At 51.5% G+C, this 21,904-nt stretch overlaps 1 protein-coding gene across 1 annotated transcript in view; it reads left to right on the forward strand.

The window, feature by feature from the left end:
• Nucleotides 1-21,904, forward strand: part of LOXL2 (lysyl oxidase like 2) — an 82,690-nt gene that overhangs the window by 45,043 nt on the left and 15,743 nt on the right. Inside the window, exons 4-7 of the mRNA XM_012807741.2 lie at nt 3,086-3,297; nt 8,185-8,407; nt 11,600-11,783; nt 18,532-18,683. Coding sequence (XP_012663195.1) covers nt 3,086-3,297; nt 8,185-8,407; nt 11,600-11,783; nt 18,532-18,683 — 771 coding nt within the window. The remainder of the gene's footprint in view (nt 1-3,085; nt 3,298-8,184; nt 8,408-11,599; nt 11,784-18,531; nt 18,684-21,904) is intronic.

The raw sequence follows: 21,904 nt of genomic DNA on the forward strand, positions 1-21,904 counted from the left end.
GTCAGGGGATCGAGTGAAGGAATGTGTGTGAAGTTCTGTGTGTGGAAGCTGGGGTGCGGCAAATTAGTAAGTGGTAAGTGATAGCCATCAGAGTTGTCATTCAGAGGAGACTGGCACTGCGGTCCGGTGGTGGGGAGGCAGCCAGCAGGGGCCATGGAGCATAGAGGCTGTATTCTGTGGAATGAATGAATGAATGAGGTGGATTCCAGCCTCCTTACAGACTAGGAAGGATTTGGTTCCTTGGAGGGAGAAGAGGACACTTCCAGTTTCAAAGCCTGTCCTGATGGCTTTCTTAAGGTGTTGGAGGAAACAAGATCTTTCTGAAGTTTCCTCCACCACACAGGCACACACACACATACTCCCATGGACACACAGACACCCTCCCATGAACACACACTGTCACACACTTCCACAGACACACACTCCTACAGCCAAACATAGACACAGACACACTCCCACAGACATATGCTGACACACATTCCCACAGACTCACACTCACACATAACTCCTGTAGACACACATTCACACACACACAATACACACTAACACAGACACACTCACATAAACACTCCACTTTTACAGCGACCCACAGGATGTGCACACATATACACAGACATGCAATCCCAGAGACCCACATACAGATACAGGCACACACAGAGACTCATCTGACATGTGGACACACACGTGCACATATACAGAGACAGAGACGGACATACACACCATCATATACACACACAGTGAATTGGTGGAGGAATGTGGACAGTGACACCTGGTTCTAGCTCTTTCTCTTCACCAGGCTGCATTGCCTCTACCCACCCCACCCCCCGGAGTCCATCTGGTTATTCCTTCATTTCTGCTGAGGGCCTGGCCCTTTGGCTCTCAGGGTGGCACGCACTGGCCCCAGGCCCCATGGCCATTGTGACCCTTCTCTGTGGGGTCTGCTGAGCCCCCCATCTAGGTCTTCCTCACCTCTCCCCCTCTCTGAGCAGGGGAGGGGTCTATGCATGAGGAAAGTCAGCTGAACCTGCCTGCTGGTGAAGCCACGTGGCTGGCACTGCGCTGGTGACTTTCCTCTGGCATTACAGTTGCACTCTGGAACCCAGCCCGGCTCCCGAGGTGGAGGGGGCAGAAGGAGGCTGGCCGAGGGCAGGGTTGAGACCTCAGGGCCCTTCTTGGCTCATCCCTGTCCACGCATCTTGGTGGCCCAGGTCCTGCGGACTGAATGAGGGCTGTAAAGGATCCAGGATCCAGACTGGAAAACATAATCCTGCCATTGGCAGCTTTCCCTCCACCCCATGTGGAAAGGAGGCAGAGCCAGATGCCAGGCCACATACTTTCCACTGCCTGGCAGGCCTTGGGAGGTGATACCTGGCTTGGGACCCTGCAGCTGGTGGCAAGAAGGCATGAATCCCTGGGCACTCAAAGAATGGCTCTGTTCAACCTGGTGGTTCATTTGCATCCTGGCTGGACAAGGACAGGACACTCAGGTCACTGGGCATCTTGCTCCAGCCATGCTGGGACCGCTCCCACCCATCCCTGGCCTAGCTCAGAGTATATGTGTCCCACTGCACAGCATGGGGGTACCAGGGAGGAAATTGGAGTCCACTGGTTTTCTCATGTATAAAATGGGGGTGACAGTGGCTATAAACCATCTCATTAGAGTGTTTGAGGATTAAGTAAGAGAACACACAGAAAGTGCCTTGTACAGGTCCGGCACCTGGCAAGCTCCCAGGGAAGCTGTCACTGTCATATGCTGCAGTCCATGGTTTCTGTGGGTCCTCTTGAAGCTGGGACCATGAGGGAAGCAGGGGCACAGAGCAGAGGTCCTGCAGAGCCAGAGCATCTCGCTTAGTTGGCCATTAGACAGTGAGGAAGCCGTCAGGGGACAAGTTAGGTGTGAGTTGCAGACAGAGCTCTCGGGAGGCTAGCTGAGCCGGCAATGGCAGGGAGTCAATCTGAGATAGTTACAAGAGCTGGTAATGGCCCCATTCAGGCAGGGATTGGGGGCAGAAAGGGGAAGGGCTGGTGTAGAGGTTACAGAGGGAGCAAGCAGAGTATTTGGAGACTACTGTGGCATATCTTGGGAGAGCATGGGAAGTGTGACTGTAACTCTGGGGAACCCTTCTGTTCCTCTTATCTAGTTTGGCCTCACCAAGCCCCCTCTCCTGCATAACCCCTGGGACTCAGGTGTGAGTATGGTGCAGAGACATTCCAGCCCCCTGTGGAGGGAAGAAGGGAGCCCATGTAGCAGGGGGACAGGTGCCTTCTTCCCTTCCACCAATCCCCCCAAGCTTCCTGCTCTTCCTCCCAGGAATCCTTCCAAAGAGGCCTCCCAACTGACTATGGCCTCCTTTCCTCACTGCCACAGAAGAAGGGGTGGGTGTGAGAAAGGGGCTTTCCAAGGGACCCAGGTGTTTGGAAACTTTTCTTTCTTTGCTACAGCAAATACCTTTCCCCCACCCTCTGTCCCTGGTCCCCAGGCCCCTGTCAGGGGCAGGCAGGCGTGTGTCCCTGCACCTATGTGGTCAACACTGGGGAGCCTCTGCGTCCTTTCTCTCCAAGCCTTGCCCTTCTCTGAGCCCCTCTGGGGATTTTTGAGTGAAGTAGACCTGCCCCCGGGGTAGGAGCTCCTAAGCAAGGTAGCCCCCACCACCAGCTTCAGGATATCTAAGGCTCCTCTGCCTGAATCTGCAGTTTGGGGAATGGTTGGTGGAGGAGACACACGGACCCACAGGTGCACACACTCATGCTTGGAAGTAAGAAGCAAACTCCAAATTGAAAGAACACTTTTCTCTTGCCCTTCTTTTGAGGCCACGTGGGAGGGGCTGTTCTCTAGGTTCTTCGAGGTGGTGGGAGGGGTTCCCCGAGTCTGCCGAGTCTTCTCTCTCACAGGTCACCCCACTCCCCGAAAGTGGGCCCCTGGGGCCTCACTTGGTCCCACACACAGCGCTTCGTATGGAGCATGCCCTTAGCCTGAGGCAGGATAGCAGGGGGCCTGGCCTGCAGTCACCCAAGACTGGTTGCCTGGTGCCTCTCCAAGGCCAGCGCAGGAAGGTAACCCTCTCCTTCCCTGCCTCCTTCCCAGAACCTGAACATCCAGGTGGAGGACATCCGCATCCGGGCCATCCTCTCCACCTTTCGCAAGCGCACGCCAGTGACGGAGGGCTACGTGGAAGTGAAGGATGGCAAGCACTGGAAACAGATCTGCGACAAGCACTGGACGGCCAAGAACTCTCGCGTGGTCTGCGGCATGTTCGGCTTCCCGGGAGAGAAGGCGTACAACACCAAAGTGTATAAGTAAGGGGACCTGGCAAGCGGGTGGCTTCCTGGGCACCTGGCCTCGCTGCCTTGTCAAAGGCATCAGCCCTGGGATGCCCTTCCTGCAGCTGGTCAGCAGGCCCACACCGACCCCCGTGCTGGGCCAGGCCTGAGTTCACGGGCACCGCGTACCGTCCTTACCTTAGCGGACCCTAAACCCTGGAGCACTCTGTGGTTTAGAAACAAGGCTCAGAAACCCCACCTTAGGTGTGATACCAGCTCGGGACCGTGTGGGCTTAACCAGTACCACAGTACCCAAGCCGGGCAGGGGAAAGAGCACTGGCCCAAGAAGTGGTTACTTGCCCTTAGCACCAATTATTCTGAGAAATCTGGAAGTTGCAACAGGTGGTAGGTAATTGAGAAACCAGTTAATTCAGTTCACGCCATCCAATTCCAATTAAATCTCACGATGCTCTTTTGGTCTCTTAAGGTTAATGTCTCCCAGGGAAAAGAAGTAGATTCAAGGGATATGACCTGAGGGCTGTCCAGTAAAAGGATTCTAGTACCCCAACAGCCGGCAGCTGGGATATGCTTGGCTGGTAGTGGGGTCTTCCTGTCTCCCCTTAATAGTGATGGGAATACCAGCATCTGCTTGCTGTGTGCTTACTATCTGCAGGGCACTGCTCTTGGTCACTTAATCCTCACACCACCAAGTAATTGAGGTGGCTTCTGAGTCAGCAGGCTGGCTGCAAGACCCAGTGCTGCCTCCAGTTCCCCAGGTACAGGGGAGGCTGCACCCTTCCCTGGGCCTGGCCGGGCCCTGCATGGCCAAGGTGAACCATGGATTGATCTAAGACAGCCCTCCCCAGGGGTGAGTGAATGTGGCCACAGAGCTGTCCACCTGGTGGGCTTCAGTGCTGATTCTTTCTCTTTTTTGGAGACAGAGTCTCACTTTGTCATCCTTGGTAGAGTGCTGGGGTGTCATAGCTCACAGCAACCTCAAACGCTTGGGCTCAAGCAATTCTATTGCCTCTGCCTACCTAGGTGGGACTACAGGTGCCCACCACAACGCCCAGCTATTTTTAGAGACAGGGCCATTGTCCTCTGGCTCAGGCAGGTCTCAAACCTGCTCCTGCTGACAGCACACCCTGAGGCCCAAGAAGTGACCTCCCAGGCAGCATTGTCCACTCCACAAAGAAGATTGTTTCCAAAGTCCTTCTCAGTTGGTGATGGAGCAAGTTATCTCCACGTATCCACTAAGGCCCCTAATGGGCTTCATAGCCTCAACATTCCCTGGTTACCTTCCACGGCCTCTCCACCTTGAGCCGCCACTGCCCTCCTGGGGCTAGGTCCCTCTGTGCACCTGTGGGCTGGTGGCCTCACGGAGTTACCCCACAGCTGGTACAGCCCTTGCTCCCCTGGTTAGCTTCAGGCACCCCACAGATATCCTCAGGTTCCTGAAAGCAAGGGCGGGGGCTCCTCACACCCGTTGCTCCTTGCTCTGCCCTGGCTGTGCCATTGAGCCAACTTCTGCAGGGCCAGGGTGCTGTGTGTGCACCTTGATATTAACGAAGCTTAAGCTGCAGGTCCCTGTCCCTAGGACCGGGAGCATTGTTGTTTGTTTTGTTTTTCCTGTGGTCTTTTTTTTCCCTCAAAGCAGGATCTTAATGTTGACATTGATTTATTGACATGAGCTCACTAAGTAGAGGTTTTGCATTTAATGTTACAGCTCAGGATGTTAGAAAATACTCCCAGCAGTTTGCTTGACTGCTTGGTAGAAACATGGGCCAAAATGTGGCCCACAGGGAGGGAACCAGAGATGCAGCATTCAAAGCATTAGGGACACCAAAATGTTAGAATAGGTTTGTGAGTAAGATCTCTGGCAGGAGATTGCTTGCTGGCTCCAGGACGGATGCACTGAAGCCCTGACTTCACCACAATGCAGTATAATAGTGTGCTTGTACCTCATGAATATATACAGAAATGGGGGAAAAAACCCAAAATACTAAAAAAAAATAGTATTTATTATTATTAATATTAATTAATATTTTTGAAATAGCAGAAGATACATGGATAGATAAGAAGTTAAGACAGAACAGTTTCTTTGTGAAGGATAACAGAAAAAAACATTCATTTATGTAAAAATTAATATACTTATTACAAAATAGAAAAAGAGAAAAGATGAAATTAAGGCTGTTTAAGAGGAAATGTGAAACAGTATCTAAAAATTGAGAAACTATTGAATTAAAAACACTAAAATATGAATATTTAGTAAAGATTATAAAGGAAAATATAGAGATCCAAAGACCTCCTCGTCTACCCCAAAAGAGTCTAGAAAACACACCTGTCACCGAGACTCTAAGGAACAAGTTTGTGAGGGGAGCCCTGGCATCCTTCAAGAGTTCTGGAAGTCCACTCTTCTCTGGAGGTCACGCCTCCCTATGGGCACTGCAGCCACTGAACTGGGAAACCTAACTGGGAGAAAGAGGGTCCTGGGCTGGCAGGAGCTGAAGGCACAGTGTGGTGTGGTTGTCCTATTGGACAGCAATCAAAGCAGTGATGAGGACAGTCAGATCCATGTAGACCCCTGCTGTTGGCCAGTTGATCATGGTGTCAGCTGAGGGAAATAGATAGGAAGACTACTGAATTCTTATCTGATCTGTGTAAGGGAACAAAGGTCCATCCTGAATCATAAAATCAATCATGGCCCTAAAATCGATTCCTAGACTTGGGCCAGCTTACAGACCCAGAAACTTTTGAACAGAGGGGACACCAGGTCCCTGTGAGGAAGAACCTCAGTGCACTGCCACAGCATGATCCTGACCTTCTCCAAAGGGACTTTGTACCAAGATGACCGTGCACTTGGGAGAAGAAAATGATCAGACCTTCAGGGACACTGGACACTGGCTCTGAGCTGACTCTAACTTCAGGAGACCCACAGCAACCCTGTAGCCCACCATTAGGGCAGGGCTTTGTGGAGTGTACCTCCCGTCCATGTCACAGTGGGCCCCCAAACCCATCCTGTGATTTCCCCAGTTCTGGAAAGCATGGTTGGAATAGACACACTTAGCAATTGGCAGTAGCCCATGAAGTCTGGCCTCCCCCCTCGGCTGGAGGAGAGCCCACAGGACTTGTCGTGTGTAGCCGAAGCAGTCCAGCTCAGTGTTCTTCCTACTGCCCAGCCACAGGACATCACACTTGGCCCTAACTTGGGTCACCCCTGCAATCTCCGGGCCTGGTCTGGGCTGTGTACCACCCTCCGAGGGCCTCCGTCTGGATCGCACTGGGATGGGGAGGCACAGCACATTCCTGGGGGCTGAAGTAAGAGGGATCCCGGCTGCCTGGGGATCCCGGCTGCCTGCACACAGTTGGGCCAGCTCTGTGTTTGCTGTGGCCACTAGGCTTTCTATTCAGGGCACAAGACATCTGTTTCTGGAGAGGGTGGCATTCACTGACAGCTGGAAGCAGGACTGTCCGGAGCCAAGGCAGGCAGGGAAGTCTGACTGGTCCTTGTGGAGCCACATTGCCTCCAGTGCATTTTCCTGCTCGATGTGGGGGCACTGTGGGGGGCAAGCTGGAGGCTGCCAAGTGCAAAAAGGAGGGCAGGCTGGGCACCGGTTCTGAAATTATTAACACCCCCTTCCATGTAGTTCCCTGCTCCAGGCTGCTGTGTAGTCAGCAAGTGCCTGCTGCACTCACAGGTATGCAGAATCGTTAAAGTCTCAAATTTTGCCTAAGGAAAGATAAGGATGGCATCTTTAGGATCAATCTCTTCTCTATGTTCATGTCCGATTGTTTCCAGGGCTGCCAGACTAGCAGGGATGGAGCCCTGGGTCAGACCTAGTCTTATGAAGTACACGCTGTTACTGTCTCTGATTTGGACACAAGGAAACTGAGACACAGTAACCTTTCTATTAACCAGCGTATTACATATTGGCTGGTTATTATTTTAGAAAAGAAAAAAAATGGCTTGGTACCTGTGGCTCAAGCAGCTAAAGCGCCAGCCCACATACACCTGAGCTGGCTGGTTCGAATCCATCCCTAGCCCGCCAAACAACAGTGATGGCTGTAACCAAAAAATAGCCGGGCGTTATGGGTGGGCACCTGTAGTCCCAGCTACTTGGGAGGTAGAGGCAGGAGAATTGCTTGAGCCCAGGCCTATGAGCTGTGATGCCATATCACTCTACCCAGGGTGACATCTTGAGGCTCTGTATCAAAAAAAGAAAAAAAACTAAAAAACTTTTGAATTATCTTGAGCTCTATTCTGCCTTGAAAAAAAAACCCATAAAAAGGAATGCTTCGCCTATGTAAGAGATACGGGCTGTGTCCGACAGCCCTAGTTGCATTGGTTTTCCTGGGTGCCAAGTTCTATAGCACAGTTTCATCACTGCTATAATTTCTATTACTAAGAAAATTATACTTTGATTCAGCAGATGGAGTAATTTAAGACCATTTTCATAGCTTCTTATTAGATTTGCATGTTTAATCTTGTATGTGTATCATTGGGAAGGATTAGCAATCACCCATCCTGCTCATTGACACAGGAAAATAAAGCTAAGGAGTGAGAGCAGATTGTGTTGAAGTTATTTGAAGAGTTAGGCTGACCAGCCACTTTGGTTTGCCTGGGACTGATGGGTTCTCTGGGACCTAGGATCTCACCTTGTTTGCAGTTTGTATTTAGGGTCTTCATTGTGGTCATCATTATTATTTCACTGCTCCGAGCTCATCTTTTCTCTCCTAGAATGGAGGATGGTAGAGGCAGGAGGCTGGGTCTGCCTTCGGGGTCTTTCCCAGTGCCCAGCAGTGCTGGCAGCATGGCCTGAGCAGGGACATGGTCTATGGGGTTGGCTGAGTTCTAGGAGCAGGGATGGTCTGTCCTGCTCTCCTAGGACACGGTGGTCACCTGTACCCTCCTGCCCTCTGCAGGATCTTTGCCTCTCGGAAGAAGCAACGCTACTGGCCCTACTCCATGGACTGCATGGGCACGGAGGCCCACATCTCGAGCTGCAAGCTGGGCCCTCCAGTGTCACTGGACCCCATGAAGAATGTCACCTGTGAGAATGGGCTGCCAGCCGTGGTGAGTTGTATGCCTGGCCAGGTCTTCAGCCCAGATGGACCATCACGTTTCCGGAAAGCCTACAAGCCAGAGGTGAGGACAGGGCAGAAGGTGTGGCCACTAGGCACCTGGTGGGGGTGACAGAAATGAAGTGAGCAGGCAAGGACCCTCAGGAGAGAGTGAAGAATGCTGGCCCCAGCTGAGGCCACTGTTACTGCTGCTTCACTCTGGCACCAGAGCCCCCTCCATGAAGGAAGGACACTGGACGTGGGGGGAGCACCCCATTATCGGTCATCACAGCTCTTTGTGCACTGTCTGCTGACCCTGCATAGGTAGACCGGGTGGTAGGACAGGGCCCTTGTGCTCCTGCACAGTTCCCAGAGGGCACGTGGAAATGTACTGCACCTCTCAAAAGCACCAGACATTAATTGTAAGTTTTCAAACACGTTTGGGTTTATTTTGCAACAGAAAGGACAACAATTTTTTAAAACTTTCACCAATGTAGAAAACTTGCCACTATCATGTGTAAGTTGGTACATTAGTTATGTAATACCCTGTCAGAGAGCATGTGTGGTGTCTGAGAGTGTGTATGTGCAAGCGTATTAGAGACACATAAACGTATGTTTCAACTGACTGATCTCTTAGGACAAGTGAATGACCCCAGCCGTGTCAGGCTTGGCCCATCTGAAAAAGAGGAAGCGCTCTCCTCTGCCTCCCTTGATCGGCTTTTCCTTTCCCTGCTCCTCTTTTTTCATATATCCACCAAAGGGTCTCTGTGATTCATAGGTTCTGGAAACTGCTGATATCCAGCCCGTGGGTGGGACTAGCACCTGGGCAGAGGAGGGAGGGGTAGCACAAGCAACTGGCTGTTATTGAGGGGCTTGTGCCCAGTGCCAGATAAAACCTCAGTACTTTGTAACTGTCACCTTAGCAGGGTGTGTTCTAAGTGGGCTCTGACCAAGTCAGGGATGAGAGGGAGCAGAGGAGAGAGAATAGCCCTGGGAGGGCAGGTGGTATGCCAGCCCGGTGTGCCAGCCAGGTCCAGGCGGTGGGGTAGAAGTAACAAAGGCTGAGCTGACTGTCCCCCATTTCCTGTGTCCCCTTCCCTCCCTCTCTCCCACTTTAACCCCCTGCCCTCCCCAATGTCCCTCCCTGTCAATCTGCAGACTTGTTCTTAGACCGGTCGTGGTCACACTTCCTCCAACGTGAAGATGGGATTAGTAAGCCACACTGGGTTCCCCTCCCAGGCTATGGGGTGCATTTGGACAAAAGTCTGAGCCTTAAGTCAAAGGAGGGAAATGGACACCTTGGGCCCAGCCTCCTCAACAGGAGGGAATGAGAACTATGTGGAGTACTTCCTGGCAAGGCTGACCCCTCCTCAGTCCCCTCAGGGGCCTCCCACATGCATGGATGTGACCACGATACACCATCATACACGTTCACACAGCCCGCCCTGGACAACACCACTTCCCAGCCTCTATTAACCAGCTCCCTCCCCACCAGCACACCCTCACTTGCCCCCTGCCACGTGATTGAAGGGCCACATCCTCTCTACAGCCTCAGCCTCAGCCTTTGAGCTTCCCTTGTGTGTCATCCAGAATACCAGACCCTACTGTTTTGGAATTCCTCTACTATGCGGTTTAAAGCAAAGGAATCAAGTTCATACCAAGCCAGTTAGAAAAGAGCAAGCGTGCCTTACATCACATTTTCCCTTGGTTTCTGTCTTCCCTCTGGGGCCAGCTGACTCTGTCTGGCCACTGCTGAGTTGGGGCAGGGTTATTTGACACTCTGCCTAGATTAAACTTGGGTCAGGGATGGTCAGCTCCATGGGAAGGGGCCCCTGGCATCAGCTAGGCAACTGGGGAGGGAGGTCACAGTTCTACAAAAACAGAGGCTGGAGCCAGCAGTTTCACTCATTTTTTTTTTTTTTAAGCCAGAATAAAGTTCCTGCAGTCACTGAGTGTTTTGCACCCATCGTTCTTCCTAGTGCCAGAGTCAGAGCAGTCCCTGGGATCTGCAGATCTGGGGTGGGGGGGGTACTGTCCCAGCACCTTGCCCTGCTGTATACTCCCCCAAATGCAATTAGAAGGTAGAGTTAAATGGGGTAGAGGTGTGGCTGGATGGTGGAGAGGCAGGCTCTCATTTGATGCCTTGGCTCTCAAGGTGGCCAGTGGATGTTAGTGCTTGAAAACACCACCTCACCCTAACCATCAGGAGGACAGCATAGGCCAGTGTAGGCAGTGACTCTGACACACATAGGATGGCTGCACAGCCACCCTCACTCCCTCCACGTGGCATTGAATGAGAGTCAGCAACAAGTCAGAGCTTCCGCCAACACACACACGTGCAGCGTGGATGCAAGCAAACATGCACACACATGAACACATGCATGTGTGTGTGTGTAGACATGCAAGACACTGCAGCAAACCTGGGTGTGTAGACAGGTGGAGTCCCATCTAGGAAGACATGATCCACTGGGGTCTTACCCCTGTGTAATTCAGTATACCCCACCAGGACCTTAAGGCTTCCTGCTGTCAGCGGGCAGTGGGGGTACCAAAACTGGTAATCCTCAGCCCTCTCTGTGTATCTGGTGGGGCTGCATCTTCTGAGGAGTCTCCTGATTTGGACTTGGAGAAGGATCGGGGTGGCTGGGCATGCACCCAGCTCTGGCACAAATCCGAGTGAGACTTCTCTCCCTTACGGCAGGGAGGAAGGGAGTTGTTGACGTGTTGTCTGAATCACGGCTGTGTTAGGGCTGGCCCTCTAGCTCCCTGTTTCCCATTCTCTTGTCTGCTCCCCACTGCCCCTCTTTGGTGCACCCGGCAGAGCCCCTGCAGTGGAGTCTGTTTAGTGCAATGCAGCCTCCCCATGGCACAAGGCTGCAGCACCCTGTAGGCAGAATTATGAGCCATTTGGAATCTACAGCCTTTGGGGGAGGAGCTTCCTTCTGCAGCTCTGAAGCTGGAAGCTCTGGAGTGTGGGATCCCACAGGCAGGATCCTCAAGCCAAGCCATGGCTTGGGGTGATGAGTGATCAGGGTCCCTGGTGGGCTCCACAGTGGTCCAGGACAAAATCTCCATGTGAGGGCTGCAAGGGAGCTTGCACCAGAGCCCACTTGGTAGATGCCCCCCATCTCTCACCCCCACCATAGACACACACCAGTGGAGTCGAGCACAGCTTGCCTCCCAGACTGGGTGCCTGGCTGGGGTGGGGCGGTGGCACAGTGACAATGCCAGCTGAATGTGCATCAGCTTCTGCACTCAGCAGGACCATGTGTCTCTTCAGCAACCCCTGGTGCGATTGAGAGGCGGTGCCAACATCGGGGAGGGCCGCGTGGAGGTGCTCAAGAACGGAGAATGGGGGACCGTCTGCGATGACAAGTGGGACCTGCTGTCAGCCAGTGTGGTCTGCAGAGAATTGGGCTTTGGCAGTGCCAAAGAAGCGGTCACTGGCTCCCGGCTGGGGCAAGGTAAGGAATGGGAGGCTGTTGAGGGGCCTCTCTTCACAGGGAGCTCAGAATCGTCAGCCCTGGCCCTTCCTGCCTTCCCAACTCCCTTCAGCAGCTGCTGCCTGGGCAAGAGTCCCAGGCCTGTCCCCTGATAGTCAGAGCTGGAAGGGGCTTGGAGAACACTGAATCTTCATTTTATGGATTTGAAAGCTGAGGCACAGAGAAGGGATAAAATGGATGAGATGACATACTAGTGGCCCATGAATACCCCAACTTAGGTCTCTTAACTCCTAACTCGTGCTCTCTGCTGCCCCCCCTGGGAAAGCCAGAATTCATGGGCCCTTTCTCCATGAGAAGACCTCAGCATTCATGAGACTGAACTGTTCAAGAGAAGCAGAACCAAATGTCATCTTTTCCGTCTTGGTGCAACCCCGCAAACATCCTCTCCCTAACAGCAGAGAGAGGGAACGGGATGTCATCAGACACTAATTGAGAAAGGGCCTGGTTTTCATTAAGTGTCCTGAACAAAGCTATCATGTGAGCAAAGAACAGAAGTATAGGAGGCCTTAAGTTGGCTGTGTTGTTGAAAGCAATGTTGTACCCACGAGAGGACACAGGACAAATCTCTCCTCTTTCCCAAGAAGCCCCACGATGGCCACTCACCCTTGCAGGCCCTGTAGAAGGAGGAGTCTTCACCCCAAACAGACTCTGTAGGCCAATGAGAGCCCAGCCCTACCTCCCCTGGAGAACTATGGTTTGAGCAAGAGAGGCCATAGTCATTTCCTGGAATCTATTCAGCATGGACCAGCAGGGAGGCTTCTGCAGACGTGGGGAACGTGGGCTGCCTATGCTGGGAGGAGGAGGGGAGGGGAAGGGGCTGTGGACATAGGGTAGTGTCCTGTCCTCTGGGGAAGGGATGTTTCCATACTGTGAGACACAGGGCTATCACCCCACAGAAAGGAATGTGGTGAAGTCATTGATTGCAGCCTGGAGGAAATAACAGTCCCCATTTGGCCAGGGTCTGACACCACCTCCAGTGGTTTCCTTGTGTAAGACTCTGGAATCCTGCATTGAACTTAACCTCCAGCCCAACTGAAGATCATAGAGCTCTCACACTTCCAGAAGTGAAGCTCTTTCAAGTGGAATTTGTTGGTTCTTTCTCTAGCTTGCCCATGCCCAAGCCTGTAGCAGGTTAGCTCTTAAATGGTTCTCAAAAGTAGGAGGACCACTTTCCAGCGGCCCAAGGAGAGTTCTGGAATCATGGACAGTACTGCCAGAGAGGACCTCAGGTTCTTAGTCCAACAGATGAAGAATTGGAGGCTCAGGGGAACAAGTCTGTAGTCACCCCAATAATTTGTGCCAGAGAAGACTGAAATCCAAGTCTTCTACCTCTTAGATATGGACTTCTTCCTTGTACCCACCATGGTCCAGTTCCTGTTGTTATTCAGAACATCTCTCTACCTCTGTTCTCTAACCTGTGCAAGCTTCCTGGGCATGCACTGAAGTTTGGGGGTCAGGCATAGATGTTAGTGTCACATCATGCCACCTGGAAGCTTCCATTTTGCCATGTGACAGACTTCCTTACCTGGTCACCATGAGCCCCTCATGGTCCCCAAATCCATTTTACTGATCAACTGATGTGTGGGTTTGTTCTTTGAAGGCCTACTGGACAAAGACCACTCATTCTGAGGGATAAACAAGTACTCGATGACATGGACATTCCATTTATCGTGGGTGTGTGCTGTGTGACCTAATTATTTCACTGCCCAGAGGCAGTTCCAAGGGCCCGCAGGACTCTGGGAGGAAGAGACATTTGGCATTTTTGACACTGTCCTTGAAGGAACCATGCATGATTTATCACCTTCTGCCATACTGGGCAGGGTCAACTGTATTAGGCAGAAAGGGAAAAGTACCACATTCAATGTCGAGTCACAGAGCAGACAGGGTCAGTCCTTCCATCCTGGCTCTAGCTAATGGACCGAGTGACCACACTCACAGCCAGGGAGAGTGAAAGGGCAAGGACTGGGTGTCAGGCAATCTGAGTTCTCAGCCTAGTAGGGCCACCTACTTGCTTGGTGACCTTGTGTGACCTTCTGGGCCTCAATTCTTCGCTATAAAATGAGGCAGCTGCATTAACAGTGCCCAAGGCTCTGTTTGGCTCCAGCCTCACCAGCAAGCATGTTAGGTCCTAGTCAGGCACTGTTTGCTGGGCTCCAGGACCCCGCACACATTAGGACTCAGCTGCTGGCTGGTCCATCCACATGCCCCTCAAGTCTGAATGCCACTTGAGAGGAGGACCTGGGTCTTTTATCTCTGTGACCTTGCACAGGCTCAGCACATACTGCTACAGAAATGTTCATATTGTGAAGAAAGAACAAATGAGTGAGTGAATGAATAAATGAATGCATCCCAGTTGAGTAAGTAGGGTCAGCTGATTGAACACTTCATGAAGAATTTCCAGTGCTAGACCATATCTAATAGAATTATCACATGAGCCACATACGTAGTTTTGCATATTCTGGAAGCCATATTAAAAAAGAGAGGGGTGAAGTTAATTTTAATAATACATTTTATTTAACCCAGTACATCCAAAATATTATAATTTCAACATGTAATCAGTATAAACACTATTAATGAGAATGTTTGCATTTTTGTGTTCCGTCTTTGAAATCTTTTTTACACTTAACAGTCATCTTGACTGGACTGGCTGCATTTTGAGTGCTCAGTGGCCACATGTGGCTGGTGGCTACTGTACTGGACAGAGCAGCTCCTTTAAAATCCTTTTGTACATGATCCCCAATCAGAAATACATGTTCAAGGTCATGCCACATGTATAAATTCTCAAAAATTCCATGAGAAAAGGCTTACCTTTACGACATGCAAAGCCCATGATGGGTTCCATTCTGTTCTCTTGTGTTTTCTAAAACGTGATTGTAACTGGCTTAGTTGACTGCAGCCCATCCATCAGCCTGGCCCACTGTAACACTGCTCCGAGGTCAGGCGGGTGCTGTGGTTCTGTTCCACACCTTGTGGCTGCTAAGGCAGAGGTGTGGAAGGCACAATGAGGAGAAGTGATTCGGGGGAAGTGCAGAACAAAGAAAGCTTAAGGTCAAGGGTGCAAAGTGTCAAATCAGTTGGCAAAAGGAGCTGGGAGCCCGTAGACACCATGGGCAGACTGCAAATGGACATGTGGTCCAGTTTCTGTCAGTGTCCCCTGTCACCCTATGCAGCATACCTGAGAAGAGGGCAGAGAAGAGGTGAGATGCTCTGGGTCTCCCTTCCCGGTGCCCTGCCTCTGATGCACCATAGAACTACCTGCTTCAGAGGAGAGGGCCGAGCCCTTCAGGGCCTTGTGCCTGGGTGTCCAAGAGAGCCATTCAAGTTAATATAGAAGCTGGGCCAGAAGGAGACTGATTGATTGTCATATGGAGTCTAGAGTGTGTTGGGCACTTGAGTTAGCGTCTCCTGTCCTGTCCTGTGCTGTGGTCTAACAGCCCATAAACATTGACCAAGTGCTGTTTGGGCTGGACCCTAGAATGAAGAACACATTGATGTGCCCAGCTCTTTGCTGAGCAGCAGGAGTGAAAAGTGAATGCTGCAGACGGCTGGGCAAGGAGGGGATGGTTTAGGCTGCACCGTGGAGGAGGACCATTTTAAGGTTTTCCTTGAAGCCGGGCTTCTTAGATGTAAGCAGAAAGGAGAAGGCATTCCAGGACGCAGGAAAAACTTCCCCAGAGGAAGGAGAGGGTGGGCTCAGTCTGCGCAGCTCTTTCCCAGATGAAACCTTCTTTTCCAACAGAGTTTTCTCTTCTGAATCTCCTAAAAGAGCTGCAGAAACTTGGCAAGGTCATGCTCTGGGTCAGACCGCCTGGTTTGAATCTTCCTTCCCCCACTGGGCCAGTTACTTAATCTTTGGTCCCCAGATTCCTCATTTGAAGGGGTGTGCTGTGATGATTAGATGAGTTACTATAAGTGCTTAGGATGGAATCTGGCACATGTAAGTGCTGGGTAAATAGGAGCCCCCATTAGCATCTCCCCATCATCATCCTCACAGTCAGCAAACCGTGGGCCCCATGTCCCAGGTGCTGCCCGTTGCTGTGACCCATAAGTCCTAGGCTTACCTCCAGGACCCCATTTAGGATCTGTACTTGGTCGCAGCCTTCATTACTCTGAGTCCTGGGATGTTTCCAGCCATCGTTACTAATGTGTTTTTATACGTTTTGTAAAATTCTACAGAAGTGGAAACTTCATCACTTATGAATTTCCAAGGAAACAGAGCCCTTTCCTTGGCTCTTAACCTACTAATATGGGTTGATCTGGAAATTAATTTGTGCTTCAGTAACTAGGCCTCAGATCACACAGGGCCATGGGGCCATCTGGCTGTCTCCAGAACTTCCCGACAGGGCTGAGGGCCCCTCCTCTGGGCTCCAGAGCACCTTCTGTGACCATCATCTTTATTACTGATGAGTAAAAGTCTTCTTTATGTTAAATTTTGCCTCCCCAGGAAATGGGAGCTCCTCAGGGTGGGCTCCTTCCTTCCTTACCCATTTTGGGTCCCCAGGACCTTTCACAGAGGCTTACATGTGACAGCCACTCAAGAAAGTCAGCGGCATCCATGTAGGCACCAAGTGGGCATCTCCCACCTGCCACATGCTGTCTGGGAAAATACAAAGGGAGACAGACAGGGTCCCTGCCCTCATGGGGCCTCCAGCCTAGCGGGGAAGATGGACATCCCACAAATAGCTTCCTCCAGGAGAGAGGAGTGAGCCAGGCTGGAGTGTGGGCAGAGACCAGATCACACAGGGCCGTGGGGCCATGTGGCAAGAATAGATCCCAAGCAGTGTTCCTGGGATGCAGTGAGAAGCCACAGGAGGGTTTTCAGATGTCGAGTTGCAGATCAGGTGTAATTCGACAGGCGTTAAAGATCTGGGATGTTGCCGATGAGGTGGCTCACACCTGTAATCCCAGCACTGTGGGAGGGTGAGGAGGGAGAATTGCTTGAGCTCAGGAGTTTGAGACTTGCCTGAGTGAGAGTGAGACCCTGACTCCTAAAAAGAAGAAAAGAAAAACCCAGCCAGGGGCTACAGCAAGCACCTGTTATCCCAGTGGCTTCTGAAGGCTGAGACAGTGGAATGCCCACAGCCCGAGTCTGAGGTTGCAGTGAGCTATGATGCCATTGCACTCTGCTCAGGGCATAGGGTGGGACTCTGTCTCAATAACAACAACAGAAACAAAAGCAAAGAAAAAATAAGCAAGGAAATAAAAAAAGTATCTGGGATGCTGTGGGGCCAATAGATGGGCACACACCCAGGGGTGGAGGACCCAGGCTGCTGCCTTAGTCCAAATGGAAGCCAACAGGGTAATGTCGTGGTGGCAGAAATGGGGGAAAGCATTCTGATTTGGGGGGAGTAAGCAGAATGTGGTGATGAACTGGTTTTCAGGGAGGAAAGGTGGTCCTAGAGATGACCTGTGGGTTCTGGTAAGAACAACCTGGGAATCAGAGATGCCCTTTCCTGAGACGGGGTGGGTAGAGAACAGACTAAGGAGATCCTATTGCTGCCCCTGGAAGGAGTGACAACAAAAACAGGGGCCACTTCCAAGAAATTCACCCTGAAAGGGAGGCGCATGATGGGCCCAAGGGAGGCAGGGGTCAAGGTTGGGGCATGGTGAAGGAGGGAGGTTTTCAAGCATGTTTGAATGTGGAGGGAAGACCAGTAGAAGGACCAGGAGAGCAGGACCGTCAGCAGCACTCACTGCCAGGAGGTGGCAGTGGACACAACCCAGAGCACCCAGGAAGACTGCCCCTCTCCCTGCGTCTCTGATCAGAAGGCTCCAAAGAACACTTTCACCTACCTCTCCTGACAGAGGAGAGTTGGAGGTGTGAGCTGGAGTAAATGGACAGCTGGCCAGCCTGGCTCTGCTCTCGCCCCAGCACTGGGAGGCTCACTCTTGTATCTCAGCGCCTGTAAGAGAAGGCACCTCCCATTGTCACCATTTGCTGGATATCATTATTCCCTCTGCCCCTCCAGGACCACTCCCCACCCTGGCCCACAGCATCCAGGGCCCCAGAGGCACAGTCAGGTTTGACCAACAAGGAGCATGGGTGGAGAGGAGATGTGGGCAGAGTAAGGGGCCAGGGTGTTTATTCTCCCTGCACAGTCCCCACGGAAGCTGTGTCCCTTCATCTGGGAGGACAGCTCTTACCAAGTGGCTTCCTCACACAGCTCTTTGCCTCTCCTGGGTCAGTTCTGGCTGCTTCTCCTCACTTGCTGGTTTGGATCCGTGTGCCAGTGTTAACAGCTCTGGAGGACTGGAATATCCTTTGTGCTTTTGCTACATTCTGTCCCTACCATTACATTAAAAATCCCTTTTCTAACTCCAGTCATCCACTTTGTATATACCAGCTGCTTCCTATAGGGACCCTGACTGATAATAGTAATAGACACCCCTTCAATATTCATAAAGTCACAGAATATTAAAGCTGGGAAGGAAACTTAAGACATCTTCTAATCCAGCTGCTTTATTTATGTGAGAAAAACAATAATCAGAGGCTGAGTTATCTGGCCAAGGTCACACAGAACATTAGGAACAAACTTGTGTTCTCATCTTGATGCCCAACACCTTGAGCAGTGTTCTCTCCTGGGGGAAGAGGCCTGGGTCGCTGAGCTGATTATAAAGGCAGCTGGAAGAGTTTTGAGGTTGGCAGAGTCATGTCCTGATTGCCTGAGACTTTCTTCCCAAGTAGCACATCTGTGTTTTGCCTCACCAGGGATAGGACCCATCCACCTGAACGAGATCGAGTGCACAGGGAACGAGAAGTCCCTCATAGACTGCAAATTCAATGCCGAGTCTCAGGGCTGCAACCACGAGGAAGATGCTGCTGTGAGGTGTAACATCCCTGCCATGGGCTTTCAGAAGAAGGTAAGGAGTTGGGAATCCCCAAGGAGACTAATCCTGAGGGCCCCAAAGGTATGGACCAGGTGGCCTCCCTCCACAGGAGCCTAGAAGGCATGTTAGCGTGCTCTGAGATGGACTCAGAAAGCATGCAAGTGCAGATGCTGTCACTGCTGATGACTCTGTCACCTAGCATTTGCAGATGCGCCCAATGAAGATACATCCGTGTAAGCACTGCCCTCCTCAGTGGCGGATGTTGGTCACCACTGTGTGCCATGCCCTGCTCTGGGACTGGACATACAGTGTGATAACAGTGTGGTCATTTCTGTAGGGGATGCTAGGTCCACAGCATGAGGGGACTTAACTGCTTAACTGCTCTGGGACTGGACATACAGTGTGATAACAGTGTGGTCATTTCTGTAGGGGATGCTAGGTCCACAGACATGAGGGGACTTAACTCAGACTTGGGGGGTGTGGACCCTTTCCCAGAGGGACACAGATGTAAGCACAGTACAGAGAGGGTTTGGTTACCAGAGAGAAGGAGAAGAAAAGCTTAGCAGTCAGAGACACACTCCTCCTTTCCTTTCCTGAGATAGGTCCTCTAAAAACCAACATTGTGCCTCCTGGCTGGGGTGACCTTGCCCGCCGGAATAACCAACAAGGTGAACTCTTCTTTCCATGTGTGATTTCCATCCAACCCCTCAAAAAGACCCGGTACATCCCACATAATGCTCTTGACTGTGTCATGAACGTGGTCAAATCTGTGCCACATCCAGCATAGGGCTGGCACACTGAAAGAAGCACACACTGTCCTTGTGTGCTTGTTTTTAACACACTAACTGTCATGTGAGTTATATTTAACCCACACTAGTTTTAAGCCCAAGGCCTTGTGAAACACACAAAACTGGTGGGTATGCAGAAAGGGCCACAGGCATGAGTTCCAATATGCTGTGGACTCTTCACTTCAGACAGATTGAAGTTGAATGGGATGAAATACTTCAGCCTAAGAAAGCAAAGTTTTCCTGAACCATTTTATGGTCAGTAGAGCTGGGCCAGGCCAGGTACCTGATCAGGCCACAGAGGGGTCACCCTCTCAGCACAAATCATCCTTGCCTTTTCCTGGGGCCTTGGCTCCAGGAAGTGAGTGATTAACATGGGGCTGCCCTGGTTGTCTTACCATGGTGGCAGGCCAGCTCCTCTGTGGTCTGGCATGGGGGTCCAAAGAGTTCAGACAACAACACTGGGCGGGCAGAACCAAGCCCCTCAAGTTTTATTACTGTATTATTTTAGTCTGCCTCAACCACAGATCGAGGGGGTTACCCAGCAGAAATTTATTCCATCGTATTTCTGGAGGCTGGAAGCCCAAGGTCAATGTGGTGGCAAAGTTGGTTTCTCCCAAAGCCTCTCTCCCAGCCTTGCAGATACCAGCCACCTTCCTGCTATGTCTTCACACAGTGTCCCTCTGTGTGTGCTTATCCCTGGTTTCTCTTCTTCTTCATATGAGGACAACAAGATCAGATTAGATTAGCCCCCCATCTGATCTTACTTGACCTGAATTACCTCTTTAAAGGCCTTGGCATCAGGGTTAGGGCTTCAACTTACAAATCACCAATCACTCACTAGCTGATACTAGCAGATTCCCTAATTAATGTGCTCAAGTCTAAGTGCTCCTCTGAAAATAGGAAGTGAGAGGGATGATTCATAGATTCCCTCCCTGCCCTGGTCATTAGGAGATGGGCTCTTGTCTTGAGTGGGCCATAAAGGCGGCAGACTTGGAACCAAGTGGCCTTGCGTGAGCAGCAGCAAAACCTCATTTCCTTCATCACAGGGAGACACTTGCCAAGGTGGGGGCCTGGGAATGGCAGGTGGGTTTGTGGGTGAGCTGATCAATCTAGGGCCACACCCTTGCTGGCCTGGCAGGAATGTAAGCTCGAAAAGCCTCTGCACCCTGCGTGTTCGTCTCTGTCACACACCCTCCAAAAATAGGTGCAGACACGACCTTCTCAAAACACTGGCAGCCTGGCTGTCCTCCTCTGGCTAGAGGTGTTCTGTTTTCTCTGTTCATGTTCAGAAAAATTGAGCTGCCCACACACTTCACTTCTGTCCTTAAAACCCCACACTGCTGCCTCTGAGGACCAAAGGAACAGGAAAAGGGAAGTGCTGAGCTATTTTAGGAGAGGGGGAAGGGTTAGGCCAGGGGCTTCTAGCTGACCCAGACCCCTCAGGACTGCACTGTCACTGGTGAAGTCAGACCACTTTTGTCAGCAAACTGGGTGATTTCCATGTCGAGCCCCTGGGATGGTGGGTCATGTCTTGTGCTGAGTCTGACCTTTACGGCCAGCCACTCTGTGCACTCCAGTCTTACCCCCAACCCCACCATGCATGAAGTATCCTGATTCCTTCTAGAGGGTAGAAACCTGCTCCCTGTCACAGAAGCCACTTCAGGACTTCAGCCTTGGAGAACCCCAACAACATTTCTGGGCCTTGGGAAGTGTCGTTGGTGCCCTTGGTGACCACATTTTCCTGTTCCTGGAGTCATTATGGCAGCCATTATGGGACTTGCCTTGGCTTTAGAACCCAGGACAAGGACACTCCCCATGGCTGGCCAACTCAGGCGAGGGCCACACAGATGGCAGCAGACAAACGGAGAGAGCCCTAGAGACAGGAGCTATCACACAGACTTAGCCACTGCAAGAACAGGGTCCTTAAGGGTCCTCCACCCTCTTCTTTCATTGACCTGGGGTAACAAAGGGAAGTCAGTTTCATGAGAAAGATGCAGGGATGGGAGCCCTCTGTCCCCAGTGCCACCAGTAATGCAGGGCAGTCTGTACAGAATTTGAAAACAATCATAAACCCAATTAAAAGTCTTTTTACTTTTTATCATCACTGTACCTGGGCACTCTAAACATGAGTGACAGCTTTGCCTACGAGAAGGGCCCACATCCTTGGCCTTCACTTCCCTGTATGCACCCTTACCGTAAGGGCCTTCAGCACCCCAGAGATGGGGAGGAAGCCATGCCAGGGGCAGGGGAGAGAATCTCCAAGGCTTAGATTCAGGCTTCTGAAAACCAGTGCCCAGGTTGTTAGAGGGCTCATCCCAAGGCTTGGACACTAGGCCTGCTGTCCTTGTCACCATGTCTGTCCTGGACACAAAGTTTGACCTGGGCCACAGCCAGGAGACTTAGAGGGCCTAGGGAATGGGGGCAGATGTGAGAGGCTGGCAGATGCTCCTCACCAATGCAGCAGCC

This window comes from Otolemur garnettii, unplaced genomic scaffold (genome assembly GCF_000181295.1).
Source record: "Otolemur garnettii isolate 467f Iridium unplaced genomic scaffold, OtoGar3 scaffold00074, whole genome shotgun sequence".
Classification (NCBI taxonomy): Eukaryota; Metazoa; Chordata; class Mammalia; order Primates; family Galagidae; genus Otolemur; species Otolemur garnettii.